At 36.3% G+C, this 13,636-nt stretch overlaps 1 protein-coding gene across 1 annotated transcript in view; it reads left to right on the plus strand.

Annotated features, from left to right (window-relative positions):
• Positions 1-304: 304 nt before the first annotated feature.
• Positions 305-13,636, plus strand: part of LOC106060921 (atrial natriuretic peptide receptor 1-like) — a 46,171-nt gene continuing 32,839 nt past the window's right edge. Inside the window, exons 1-5 of the mRNA XM_056044001.1 lie at positions 305-424; positions 5,805-6,100; positions 7,691-7,810; positions 8,509-8,679; positions 10,289-10,411. Of these exons, the coding sequence (XP_055899976.1) occupies positions 5,827-6,100; positions 7,691-7,810; positions 8,509-8,679; positions 10,289-10,411 (688 nt within the window). The 5' untranslated portion in view covers positions 305-424; positions 5,805-5,826. The remainder of the gene's footprint in view (positions 425-5,804; positions 6,101-7,690; positions 7,811-8,508; positions 8,680-10,288; positions 10,412-13,636) is intronic.

Genomic DNA, 13,636 nt, shown 5'->3' on the forward strand with positions numbered 1-13,636 from the left:
GTTGTGTCCCTTGTTCTACTCTTCAGACTTATCCATTATTACAGTATGCCTCGATTCACCCATGCCTAATGATATTAGCGTCTTTAAACCATTGCACCAAGCACTGAATGTGTATCATTTATCCTATCACTATCACACGAAGGAGAGAGAGGAAGTCTGTTTTAGAGACAACAAAAGAGATAGATAGAGAGAGAGAGAGAGAGAGAAAGAAAAAGCCACTCATAGAAAGCTCTAGTCGCGTTTCACTATCCTTATTTATACTGGATTTGTGTTTTTTTAAAGGGACACAACTCGTGGACGCAATGAGAAGGTGCACGACACAGAGTATCAGGGGCAACTTTCACACGCTCACTGAGATCCTAGTCAGTATTTTTACTTAGATCTCTAACCTACAGAAGCCTACAGTTACGTCATCGGACTTAATGTAAGTATTGATGCTTAATACTTACTTTTCTATCGTAGGCCCTGTTATAAACATTTACTACAAGTAATATAATATGTTATCCATTTCATTCAATACAATTAGAACATGAAAGGGAAATAATTATAATAATTAATAATAATAATAATAATTATAATAGTCACATAAACCTTCATGGTTCCCTCGTTATGTGGTAAAAGCTGTTTTCAATATGGGTTTAAACACTTTCCCCGACATACACTGCTGTCCTTCAGAAGGCTTTGACTATGACATAAACGTCTGAAACTTGTTAAATAAACAAACTTATTAAACTAATAACTTACCACAACCCGGTTTCACGGTTTTATTATATAACTTGATACAAGGGTGATAATTTAAATCGATAGATGACTATAACTCATTTTTTTTTGTAGGTGTTAATGTGAATTAATGATGTTTTTACCAAATTTAGTCTGCGTTTCAATCACACTCCAGCATAGATGCAGCGAATAGTAGGCCTAGGTTTATATTGAATTATTTGTAAAGCTTTGTACCCCAAAAATATACAGAGCTCGCGTTCATTCTGTAATATGTTTAGATGTTTATATATGGCTCCTTCTGTCTCGGAAGACAATGGATGCGCCCAGGTGAGTCACTGGCTTTGGTTTCGTTTTGAGACGGGGCAGAATCTGGAGTGACTGATCAAGCCAATTCTGGAGCGACAGAGTTTGCCACAGTTCGTGTGTAGATATATGCAACTTAAAAACAGCTATGAGTAATATTTAAGTACTTCAACAAAGAATATGATTACGTCCTACGTGCATCCCTAGGTCAATCTATTCATGCATGTTAATCAATGACGTAAACTCTGCCAAGTCGTTGGTTTTCCTGGCTGATTCAGGCAACCCATTGCCAAGCTTTAGTAGCACTAGAGAAGAAGGAGTATTCGTACAATAAAATTCAGTAAGTAGCGTAGTAAAGAAGAAGGAAATATGAGGAAAGGTTGGGATGATATAATGTAACATAAGGGAAAATGTTGAAATTAACAGACAAAATAAAGTTAATAAACAAAGTGAAGGACGCCATTTTGAAAGATCAGGGCCGGATTTAGACTTGATAAGGTCTTAAGTTATTTGATTTAAAAAGGGGGGGGGGGGGCTTTGTAATCAACACAAGCCAATAGTTCCTTGGCTCTTTCTTCAAAGTGACTGAAAATATCACTGGAACTATAACTGGGGGGGGGGGGAACAAGCAAGTGGGGGCTTTAAGCTGTAGCTTAAGTTGCCTAAAGGTGAAGGCTTCACTGGGAAAGACGACTATTGCCAGCATAAAGACCTGTTTCCTAGGTCATATTACATTCATGTTCTAATTAATATTTGGTTCGTTGAACGCCGTTTTCCCGTCCTGAATTTTATCTAGTTGTTGAAATCAAACTGTTAGCAGACGTGAATTCAGCAATGTTTGAGTAGTTCCTATCTGAAAGTTGATCTCCCAGTGGAAAGTGAAGCATTCAACCTCCATGAGAAAAAAAAAGAAATACTTATAATCGATGCTAGACTAATAGAATCGATCACATCCAAAGGTGACATGCTTGTCTCACGTGTAAAGTAGCCTCCCTTGTTTGAAATAGCTATCAGTTTTAAATGCAGGCTTTAATCAGAAATAGATTATTTTAATTTCTGTTTAAAAACAGAAGGAGTAAACCAGCTGACCATTTGTAAATCGTTAGTTATTTGTTGTTGTTTTTATTCTCGGTCTAAACAAAGAAATAAACAAAAAATGATAATGTCAATAAAAAAAAACCTTTTCTTCCAATCAGTTGTGAAAAATGGCATTTTCCAAGCTTCCAAGCTGGGTATTGCAGCCTCAGTTGAATGACTGCCTGGTCATGCGACTTTTGCTTCGTACTATCGTCACGATAGTATCGAGTTCGAAACTTGCCTTCTGCCTCCCTAAGAGGTGAGGGTTAAGGTTAGGCTTTCCGAAAAAACGTTCAAAATGTATGAAAATAAATTACAGTTGCCTTTCTCCATATACTTGATTACTCTTTTTTTTTTTTTTTAACTAAGCTTATATTAAATCACTCCGTCTTTCTGTCTGTCCGTCTGTCTGTCTGGAATCTTGTACAGATTATTTCTCCCACTTTCCTTTCTCGGATTAAGCTGAAGCTTCGCGCAATTAATCATAGGCGATGACAATACACGAATCACCAAAAAAGATAACCAGTTAATAAATCAACTAGTTGTAATAAATGTATTTTGTTTGCTACAGAAAATGGAATAGGCTTTGGGAAGATGAGCCTTAGGTAGAGAATTAGGTCGTTCGCAAAACATTTTAAACTTTCAATAGTTTCTAAACTTTAATTTTTTATAAGTATTTCAGTTGCTCAGTGGCTAGCATGTCTGTTTTTTTTTTCATCGAGACCTTAAGTTCGCATTCTGATTCGAGCAACTTTGAAAACAAAAAAAGTTTTTGAAAAAGCCTCACGGAAACCTTCTGGCTATAAACATGAAAGTTGGGCTAAAAAAATTAATACTGCTATTTACAAACACACACATTTAGTATTGTTAGTTTAGATCTACTAAAAATTAATTACATGATTGATTCAAAATAATAGATGCAAATTCACTCAATATAAGCATTGTTTTTATAAAATATATTTTTATCGGCCCCCGATTAGTTTTGTGTGGAATGTCTGCCCGTCCGTCCCCTTTAGATCTCGTAAACTAGAAAAGATAGTGAAAATCCGACATTATATCACCATATCTCTTCTGAAAGCGAAAAAATCTATTTTTTAAAATCATTAATGCAAGCTGTTTTTTTTTTCCATAAAAATACACCACTTTTACAACTCTACACTATTTTAATAGTAACAAACACGGTAAACTCCTTAGTAGGGGAGATGACTATATACCATATTTTTAACACATTTATGCAAATGGTTTTAGATTTTTTGTGAAATATTTTTTTTTTTTACATTTATTTAAGTAACTCCTGTCATACAAACTACTACAGTTACAAAAAAAATTGTTTACTTGTTTTTTTTTTTATAAGAAAAAATTATTTAGTATGCATATAAGTTGGGCATAATTTAAAACAGCAATTAATATGTAGTTTTTCATATTATCTGGTGAACTGGAACACTACCCACATGGACAGTGCACTTCACTAAAGGAAATAAAAATATTTTTTTTGGAAATGTTTACAAAACAATTAGATCAATTAGATATTCATTATAAGACACCAGTTAGGTCAGGTTCACATCTAACTTCGCATTCACTTTTTTTCACCTATCATTTGGGGCACGACACAAGATCAGTCGATCTTCTTTCTCCATTCTTCTCTGTCATTTGTCTTTGATAAAATTTCATTCTGATGTTCTTTCTGAAAATAGTGAAACATGCCTTTTTACCTGCCTGGGTGGACCACTTCGGGGGCCGATTTTGAGTTTTTTTCCACACAAACTGTCTTTGTAACCTTGTTTTTATATTTTACTTGTTCGCCTGTTGAAGTTCCACAGTTGCAACATGGGCTTTCTTCTTGTTATTAACTCTCGCGTTCTTCAATCCGTTTAATCGGAAATGTTGGTCCAAATAAGCGGATCACATTACACGTATGTAATTTTGATTGGTATCGTAACTATAGTATTCTGACCGACTAAACGGCTGGTCCAATTAAAAGATGATCAAATTAACCGGATTCGACCGTATTTGTATGGCTTCCTGATTGTGTCACGAGTTCGAAACCTGTCCGTCGCCGTTGCCGAACTGCACGAAGTCTGGACCAGAAAGTATTAATGTTTCTTGATACAAAAACTTTTCAACAAGTAAAATAATATAAAAAAATATTTATAAAAAAAATAAAGCTTATCTAAGGGAAAGAACTTATAACAATATCTCTCAAAAATGTAGAAGTAATTTCCCCTTATTCGATGTCTAACAATTGTTAAAAATTGATTCATGTATTGTTAGATGTAATAAAATTTGTTTCAAATTTCATCTTGATCCGAGAATGGTTGTGGGAGAAAGAACGAGTTCAATTATATTAATCGGATGAAACCCTACATATTCAGCCGTAAATGTGAATACTGAAGGATTAATTTTCTTGTTGGTATCAAACAAAATAACTGATTACCGTAATTAATTGTTTAATTGGTTATTTTTTTATTGATTCATGTCATGCCTATGCTTATGAATGATCGTGTACAGTTTCCGCTAGATCCAAGAATGGGTGTGTACAAACTATTTACCAGACAGAGAGATAGACAGACAGAGTCAGTTGATATAAGCCTTGTATAAGAAAGACAATAGAAGACACTCTTTATTAAATCCTCACGTATCTATTTATAACTAACTCAATAACCTAGAGAATTATAATCACGATGATACAGAATTAGTTGTAATAAGATTGTAAGATTGTGTTGTTGTTTTTTAATTCCATCCCATCATTTATTAATTCACCGCTGTGTACACACACACTCACACACAGCATTATAATTATCATTTGTTCAGCGCTTCTCCTTGCTATTTTAGTATACACAATGCGCCCTGGTCCACGCCTGGACATGGGGAGGAGGGGGCATCTGGGTGAAAACAAAAAAGTTTCCGTGTTACGTTAAGGAGCTCAGCAAACTCAACTCAAGCTCGAGTTAAATCTCTAGAATACAAATAAAAAATTACTAATCTCCATCGTGAGTCGAGCTCGAGTTCTCCCCCCTCTCCCTCCTCGTCTGTGTTTATTTTTCAGCTCGAGTGTCTCCAGAAATGCTAAACACCTTGGTCACACTTCGACGATGTTTGTAGAAACATACATTTTCATTTCTAAACAATGATGATGAAGCAAGACGATGATGCTGGCCATAAGCGGCCCGTGACGCGGTGCTATACGGACCCTGGACACTTGTGCTCGCGGTGCCTAATGAACTCAGAGGCTCGGGTCTACTCACTCTACAGGACTCTAAATTGGCTTCCATGCGGACATTGACTTGTCGAAAATGTATGTGGACCACAGGGGTAAAAGGGAAAGAAAAAAAGTAGCCATTGCATCAGAACTTTGAATGGTCTAAAATATTATGATGATGGATTTTCACTCTCTTTTCTAGTTTACGAGATCTAAACGGGACGGACGGACGGACAGACAGACATTCCACACAAAACTAATAGCGTCTTTTCCCCTTTCGAGGGCCGCTAAAAACAACAAAAAAAAAAACACGAAATAATGAAAGACATTGCAAGTGTAGAACAAAAACAATTTATTTGTTACAATTAAAAACAAAACATTGTACTCTTGATTGACAATTGGAGAGCTTTAATTTCTATTAGGCTTAATTGCTTCACAAACATTTTTCCGAATTTTTTTTTTCGTTGAGTTTAATTAAACTTTTTTATTTGCTCAAACACTTCAGCCCGCAAGCATGCATCTCAACCATGGCGCCTGACGCCGTTGCCACGGAAACAACAAAGCTCATCACCGTGACCTTGATCTTGACCTGGCACTCCGTCTTCAGTGTCAAAAATGTGACGGGAATTAAGATAGGGGTCCTCCTCATCAGTGACATTAACGTGCCGTACAGCATCCAGAGGACAGGTCCAGCCATCCACATTGCCGTAGAGAAAGTCAACCAGAACCTCATGGAAGGTTACCGCCTGGTCACGGTGATACGTGTCTATGACAACCTGTGTGACGCAAGGTATGCTTCAGGTAAGTGTTTTGGAGTGTTTGTGAGTTTCTATTGTAACGGTGGGAAGAGGTTAGTTATGCAGTGTAAGGATTGAAGAAAGATAAGTGGCATTGTCGTCAGCGGCATTGGTTAACACAGACGACTCCAGAATGCCAGAGTGACAAGAAATGTTTTTGTATTCAGTTCATTTTTGTTCAAAATACCATTTTATATTATTACGAAAGTCTACGTACATTTATTAATGTCATCTCAAGTTAAAACTTATCTGAATCGTAATAAAAAGTAATATATAATATTGTTCTCAAAGAAGTTATTCAAATTATGTTAAGGTTTACAAATTAAATTGTTCAAATATAATACGCCTATATAATTATAGTTGTCTACCAGCTGTATGGTGCTACAAGTCATTGACCGTCAGCAACAGTAATGATAGCCAATATCACGTTATTAAGTGTGCGTCAAAAATAGGGGTCCTCCTCATCAGTGACAGTAACGAAATCAATGTCTGAAGGGAATCGTTAGAAGTGCGTGGATGAGGTTAAAAAAATATCATTCAATCGTCGTAGAAATAATATCAAAATAATAATAATTTAATGCAGTGTTTCCCAAACTGTGTTACGCGGAACCCTAATGTTCCGCGAGACTTTAACTTATAGGCCACGACGTGAATTAATCTCTCTAAAAAAAATAAGCAAAGTGTTCCTCTAAATACTCAGAATGTGCTAAGTGTTCCGTTAAAGAAAAAGTTTGAGAAACACTGATTTAATGTATAGAGCGCTGTTTACAAACGTTCTAGGCGCTGTGATAACATTACAAAGATAATATAAGAGCTAAAATGAAAGTGCTGAGCACCTCCCTTCTTATCTCGACTATAATCACACGATTAGGTAAGGACCTGAATTAATGTCGCTAACAGTTCTGATGATTAAAGCGACCTCTGTTCTTTTATAGGCGTTTTGCATTGTTTTTGTCAAACTTATTTTCTTCCCTATAAAGCCAGTCAGTGACATGAACAGACTGAAGAGAGACCAGAGTTCTAAGATAGCTAAAATAAATGACTTTTCTACCAATTTTCACAATCTACTTTTCACAATTCTACCAAAAACATTTTAGTTTTTCTGTCTTTCATATAGAACCTAATGAAACCATTGATTGATTTGGGCGCATCCATTGTCCTTCGAGACAGAAGGAGCCTTATTAAATACATATGGATCTTATATATTATTGTTATGAGACCTAGATTCATGTTTCTATAATTTTATAACAATTCAAACATGTTTTTTTTTGGTTGCAGTCTTAAATACTACTACACTACACGCCTATCCTAAACAAGTAAAGTATTTTTTTTTACAAATCAATTCCTACTGAAGCTTACTGTGGCCTCGGATCCGAATCAAATCTGTTATGGAGAGTGTGTGCGTGTTTCTATTGGTTGATGAATTCTGATGTAACCTTTGCGTAAGACTAGCTTAGACGAGTTTATAATTAGAGGTGAACGGCTTATGAAAGTCAGTCGGCGAGACAAAAGGAGTGTTTATTTATATTTAGAGTTAAAATATTTAATAGCATAATTCAAATAACTTTTTCATTCGTTTTGACCAATGAAACAGGCGCGGCAGCGGAACTTCATTTCATAGACCAAGTGCAAGCCATTGTAGGACCCGGATGTTCTAATGCTCTTGACCACGTGGCCCGTCTTGCTGCTTATTGGAACATTCCAATTGTAACAGGTATTTAAACAAATATCTTTCTCTCCTTCAAGAAACTTGAGACCTTCACGTTACAGTCAGCTCTGGTGCTCAATAGGTGTCTACTACAAAATGCAGGAATAAAATAATATCTAGACTGGACATGGAAATATTTTAACAAAAACAAAAAAAAATGTGAAAAAGAGTAATAATAATATTTAATGTAAAAAACAATTTCGAACACTACTTTGGGTCCCCCTCAAGTGGTGGCCCGGGGAGATTTTCCTTCCCCACCCTAGCTACGCCACTGCAGATGACGTATACTCTAATATTGGTCTAACCAAGGTTAAATAGCTTTTCAGTTTTATGTTCTTGTTTGATTAAGCCTGCGTGTCTTTAAAAAATTTTTCGAGATCATGATTTAACACGGTAATGCTCAATTAGGTCGTCAACGAATCTATTGTGACATCCTCAATGATTAATTATAAACCTGCCGAGCAAGATACGAAAAGAAATATATCAAATAGATTTTCGTATTTTTTCTCTCGTATATTACTTTCTTGATTAACCTTTCAGATCTTGGAGATCATTTGCAGTAGAGAATCTGTACTCTTAAACCATAATAATAATTATTTTGCAAAATTGTCTCACAGAAAGGACAATCTCATTACAAATATTCGATCAAATCATATTCTGACTTGTTTCATTATTTTCTGTTTTTTTCTCTCCCTTTAAAACAGGCTTGGGGGAAAATGGAATCTTCAATAACAAAACCACGTATCCGACCCTGACGAGATTCGCCTACTGCCAGTGTCGGATAAGAAGTGTCTTCGCTAACACTTTCACTTTGTTCAAATGGACCAACATAGCCCTGATATACGATCACAGTGACGGACCTTCGGACATTTTAGGTCAGTGTCACATTTTGTTAAGCTTTATACACATCGTCCAAAGAAAGATAACTTAACCCCTCTTAAACTTGTTTTTATTTGAACCTATTTTATTTATTTATTTTATTTGAAACTATATGGAGAGCTCCCTAATTTAGAAACCACTGCGCAGTTCATCTCATGTATTGGTCTAGTCATCTGAACACTCCAACATAACAATGAGAACGAAGAAGAAGAAGAAGAACCGTAATTATTAAGAAATAACTGAATAATTATTAAAAATATTTTTTTAAAAAATAATATAATACATAAAGAATTGGTCTAGTTTCATCACAGTTTCACAGTAGTCTTCATTTAGTGTGCACTTTGACTTTTAAAAACTCTGCATGCACCTACAAACCCTTACCTTTACATGTGACTCGTAATCCTCTTAAGTTACATGGTAGACCAAGGATGCGTAACGAATTGCCATATGTTTGAGAATTGCATGCCCCGTAACACTGATTAGGTATTTCTTTACCTTTTATATTGTCCATATTGTAATGACTTTAAGGGTAAGTAACTCAACGAAGGTTAAAAGTAAAAGGTGATGGCTGTTATTTACATGTGACAGGAGGACAACACAGACATAGATAGCAGACGTGGTTTTCAGATCTTGCTTACAAGTTGTTATGGAGTGTGTGCGTGCGTGTGTGTTTCTATGGTGACGGCGGGGAGAGGCGGAAAGAGGTTATCGATTGGTTGTGGATGTTGCAAGACAAGCGGCATTGTCGTCAGGTTAGGGGGAGACGACTCCAGAATGCCAGACGGAAAAGATGTGTTATTTTAGTGAGACTGATTTGTTCAGACAGAATATCATTTTATGTTACTAGTGACGTATACTACATTGCCATCATTTTATCTCAAGTTGAATTTGTTTAAATTGTGATAAAAGCTCTAGTTATGAATAAAATATTTAGATTTGTTCACAAAACAAGTTATTCAAGTTTTAATTTGTCAATCTGCACCCCGGTACTAAAGGTCAACGACCATCCATAACACACGGTTCACTGTCACCGCCCCTGTCGCTTCCATTACCACTGCCACTGGATTAAAGTTCGTGTTGTTCTCCATCCTCTCTGGTTGTCTCAATTGTCTCAAGAGCGGTTGCCTTCACAAACCAATAAGACTTTCTTCCACTTGCAGGAACGACCATTCCACTGTTTCTAAGACTCCCTCCTGGCCAGACAACCCACACAGAGCACCGACACTGGTTCTCAACTACTGACGATGATTCCTTTGATAACTTAAGGCGGAGCCAGCCAAGCTCTAGCAAAAAAAAAAGTTTCTTCTTTCATTTAGGCGGAAATCAATTGTCTCTTCGTTTTCAATTTAAACAATCCGTTCATTTCCAGTGATGAATAGTGCACTGCTGCGCACCACAAGCGCCTGTACAGAGTAGAGTTACAACTCTATTGTGTTGTAACTCTCGTAAATGTAGCCTACCCTCACAAGAGAACTGTGTTCGTTACGTAATGTTTTTTCATAGAAGTAAAATAAAAAATATAAAAAATATAAAAACATAAGAAATGTACTATTGGTAGTTATCATAGCACAGGAGTAAATTTAACTTTTAGAACCCATTCAACAGGTACGACACTGAAAGATGGCCTCCCTACCTCTAAATACTACCCGGAAGTGATAGGCTTCTACAGCGAAGACAAAAGTTACGATGCCGGGAAACTTTTGCAAGAAGCGGCCAAAAACAGCAGAAGTAAGTAGTTGAACATATGGACCGTCCTTGAACTATGTCACCCATACGCAGACATGCGTGTTATAGATTTTCATCTATGACGTATTACTATAAATAGTTACCAGTTAGGTGTATCCGGTGTATAGAAAATAGGAAGTATTGATTAGTTATGTAATGGACCTCATTCACCAATCGTAAACTAACAACATTGATCCACATGTTTCCCTATCTCTTTTATACAAATCACGTTCTAATTTTAATCATCATTGGTTATCACGTGACAGATTTTTTCCGTTGTTTTAGCAATATTATCACGTGACCGTTCGTTTTGTTGAATGAGGTCCATTTAGATGGTATACAATAAATTGTGTGCAGCTTTTAGCGCTGTAAAATCAAATGTCTAAGTTCTTTCATTTGTAGCACAAATTAATGTTTATTATTGAGTTGAGACGTAGAGGAAGACCAAAAAAAAACATGGCGACGCAGTGTACTAGATGAAGCCGAGAGGACAGGAAAGAGTTGGGAAGCCATTTAAAAAACTAGCAAGACACCGTGGAGAGTGGCGTTATTTTACTGAGGCTCTTTGTTCCATGAGGAACGCAAAGGAAAGTTGATGCTGATGACGAGATTAAAAAGTAATGGAGCATTAAGACTATTACACTGATAGTGAAAAAAAAGGGTGAACCTATTAAATAGTTTATAACTTGAACGCCGCACTTATTTTAATTTACGCCGTAATCTAAACAGTCATAGTCATTTGATGAATGATAATAATGGCATCGTTCCGACCACAGCTAATGCCCAGGCATTCATCTTGTTTCCATGAGATGATCCATAAGAGGCCATAGATATAATGTTGGCAATGTCTTCGATTGTGTACACTGAGGATGAGTGCAGTGTTTCACATGACTGCGCAAACACTTTAAGTACGTAAGTTCCCCTTTCAGACCTTGCAATCTATATGGCAGATCGATTTAAAGGTCATCTGTTTCAGTGGACAACGGTTATTGAGGGTGTCATGTGGGAGGCACAACGACTAACTACTTTTACTTTTCCCCAACTAATGTCAGTTCCCCATTAGAGCTGAGTGGTCTCGAAAGTAAAAACCTCAGTCTTCATCAGGATTTTAACACGGGTCTTACGATTTGGAAGCCAAGCGCTTTACCATTCATCCACCACGCTTCCTGCAAACCCAGTTGCGACCTACATATTTTGTTGCAACTAATGCAGACAAAGCCGCAATCCGCCGGGGTTCTATTTAAGTTTTTTCGCCTTCTGCCCCTGTTTTCGGCAATGTCTTTTCTTTGGTGACCGGTCATTTCATCCCCGGTCACTTCATCCCCGGTCACTTCATCCCCGGTCATTTCATCCCCGGTCACTTCATCCCCGGTCACTTCTTCCCCGGTCATTTCATCCCCTGGTCACTTCATCTCCTGGTCACTTCATCCCCCGGTCACTTCATCCCCGGTCATTTCATCCCCAATTAAATATTTTATATATAAATATGATTATGTAGAATGCTTTTTGACATTTTATGACTTGTTACTAATGCGTTTATAGTGTTTCCTCTTTCTTAATGAGAAATCTTATATTATATTGTAAATCTGGGTGTGTACTTAGCTATAGGCTTCTATTGGATGTGGGGGTTGTAATATCATAATATTATCCGGATCGAAGGCCAAGGTTTGGTGGAAGTAGTAAAAAATCATTCGAGAGATAGAAGTGCGATTACAATAATTATGACCGTGCCGCTGATAACTTATCATCAAAGACCAAGGTGTGGTGAAAGTACGACTATGTTTCACTTTATTTTATTTTTCAATCGCTCTTTCTTGAAAATGGGCGCGTCATTTTTAGCCTTGAAATAAGGTTTTATTTTTTCTAATAAAGGCGGAGTTCACCCATCCTCGTGATATCATGTCGCCTGTATAAGTTTTGCTTTAATTCCTTTTAAACATTAACGTGTTACAATTTTGTCATTTAAATTAAAAATGAATACATTAAATATTGCTCATTTCATGATTTTTAAAATTACAATTTGTTAGATAAAAATGATCATATGATGAAAATATCAGGGGATGAAATGACCGGGGATGAAATGACCGGGGATAAAGTGGCCGGGGGATGAAGTGACCAGGGGATGAAGTGACCAGGGGATGAAATGACCGGGGATGAAGTGACCGGGGATGAAATGACCGGGGATGAAGTGACCGGGGGATGAAGTGACCGGGGATGAAGTGACCGGGAACCTTTTCTTTGGGTCTTAGTCTCTGTTAAAGTTATTAATCAACATGGCGCATTTGTTTCTGTTTCAGAAGTATGTTAATAAGTAGAGTTTAACTAGAGTAAAAGTTTCTAATTTTTAGAAAATCTCATAAGCTAAATTCGTAAACACTAAAAAGTTTCGATAGTTCTATCAGTTTGATCGGAAAATTAACAATTATCTGGCATAAAACTGTATCACATGTGAGTGATGCTTGAAAGATGTTTTAAAAGTGCCGTCTGGCAAGTCATTAAAAGATATTTATGGATCCAAAGTCAATTTAAATTACAGCTAAACTCCGAAACGTTTTAATAAATTAAAATGTCATTAACAAATGCTTTCTTCCTGGTTTGCTTGAATTAGAGCGGGCATTTAAAAAACAATCAACTAAACAATGTCAATCTGGTGTTATCCAGTTAGATCCGGTTTAGTCAGATATCAACTTTACTTTTCATTGAACACTTTTAGTGACTTAAACAGCAACACGCCAGAATAGAAAAAGTTATTTCGGTTATTTTGTTTCTGGTCTTAATTTTTTTTATTTCAAATCGACGAATCAATTAATTAATTATTCTCTCATTTGGAGATTGTTCATATCGAAAGTTATACACGGTAGTCTTGCTCTTCTGTTTTGCTTGTTAAGATCTGGCTTATGTTCTTTTAGTAATGAAATACAGTCACAGAAAAAGCAATTCGATTTGGAGAAACGTTGAGGAGATGTAAGGGAACCCTCAAAAAAGGAGAGATTTAAAACAAAATAGATACCGTAATATTAACCATGTCATTGACAATATTGAAATCACTTATGCCAGCAAAACATCTCAAATATATATATATATATATATATAAAAAACACAAGCACATTTCTTATTCCATTTGCTAGGACAAATTTGTATAAGTGTTTCTTTCTTCCCTCGTGCCATTAGAATAGAAAACGGGTTGAGTTACCAGAATCAGCAAGGTCTCTGACACGTACAACATTA

The sequence above is a fragment of the Biomphalaria glabrata genome, chromosome 10 (genome assembly GCF_947242115.1).
Source record: "Biomphalaria glabrata chromosome 10, xgBioGlab47.1, whole genome shotgun sequence".
Taxonomy (NCBI): domain Eukaryota; kingdom Metazoa; phylum Mollusca; class Gastropoda; family Planorbidae; genus Biomphalaria; species Biomphalaria glabrata.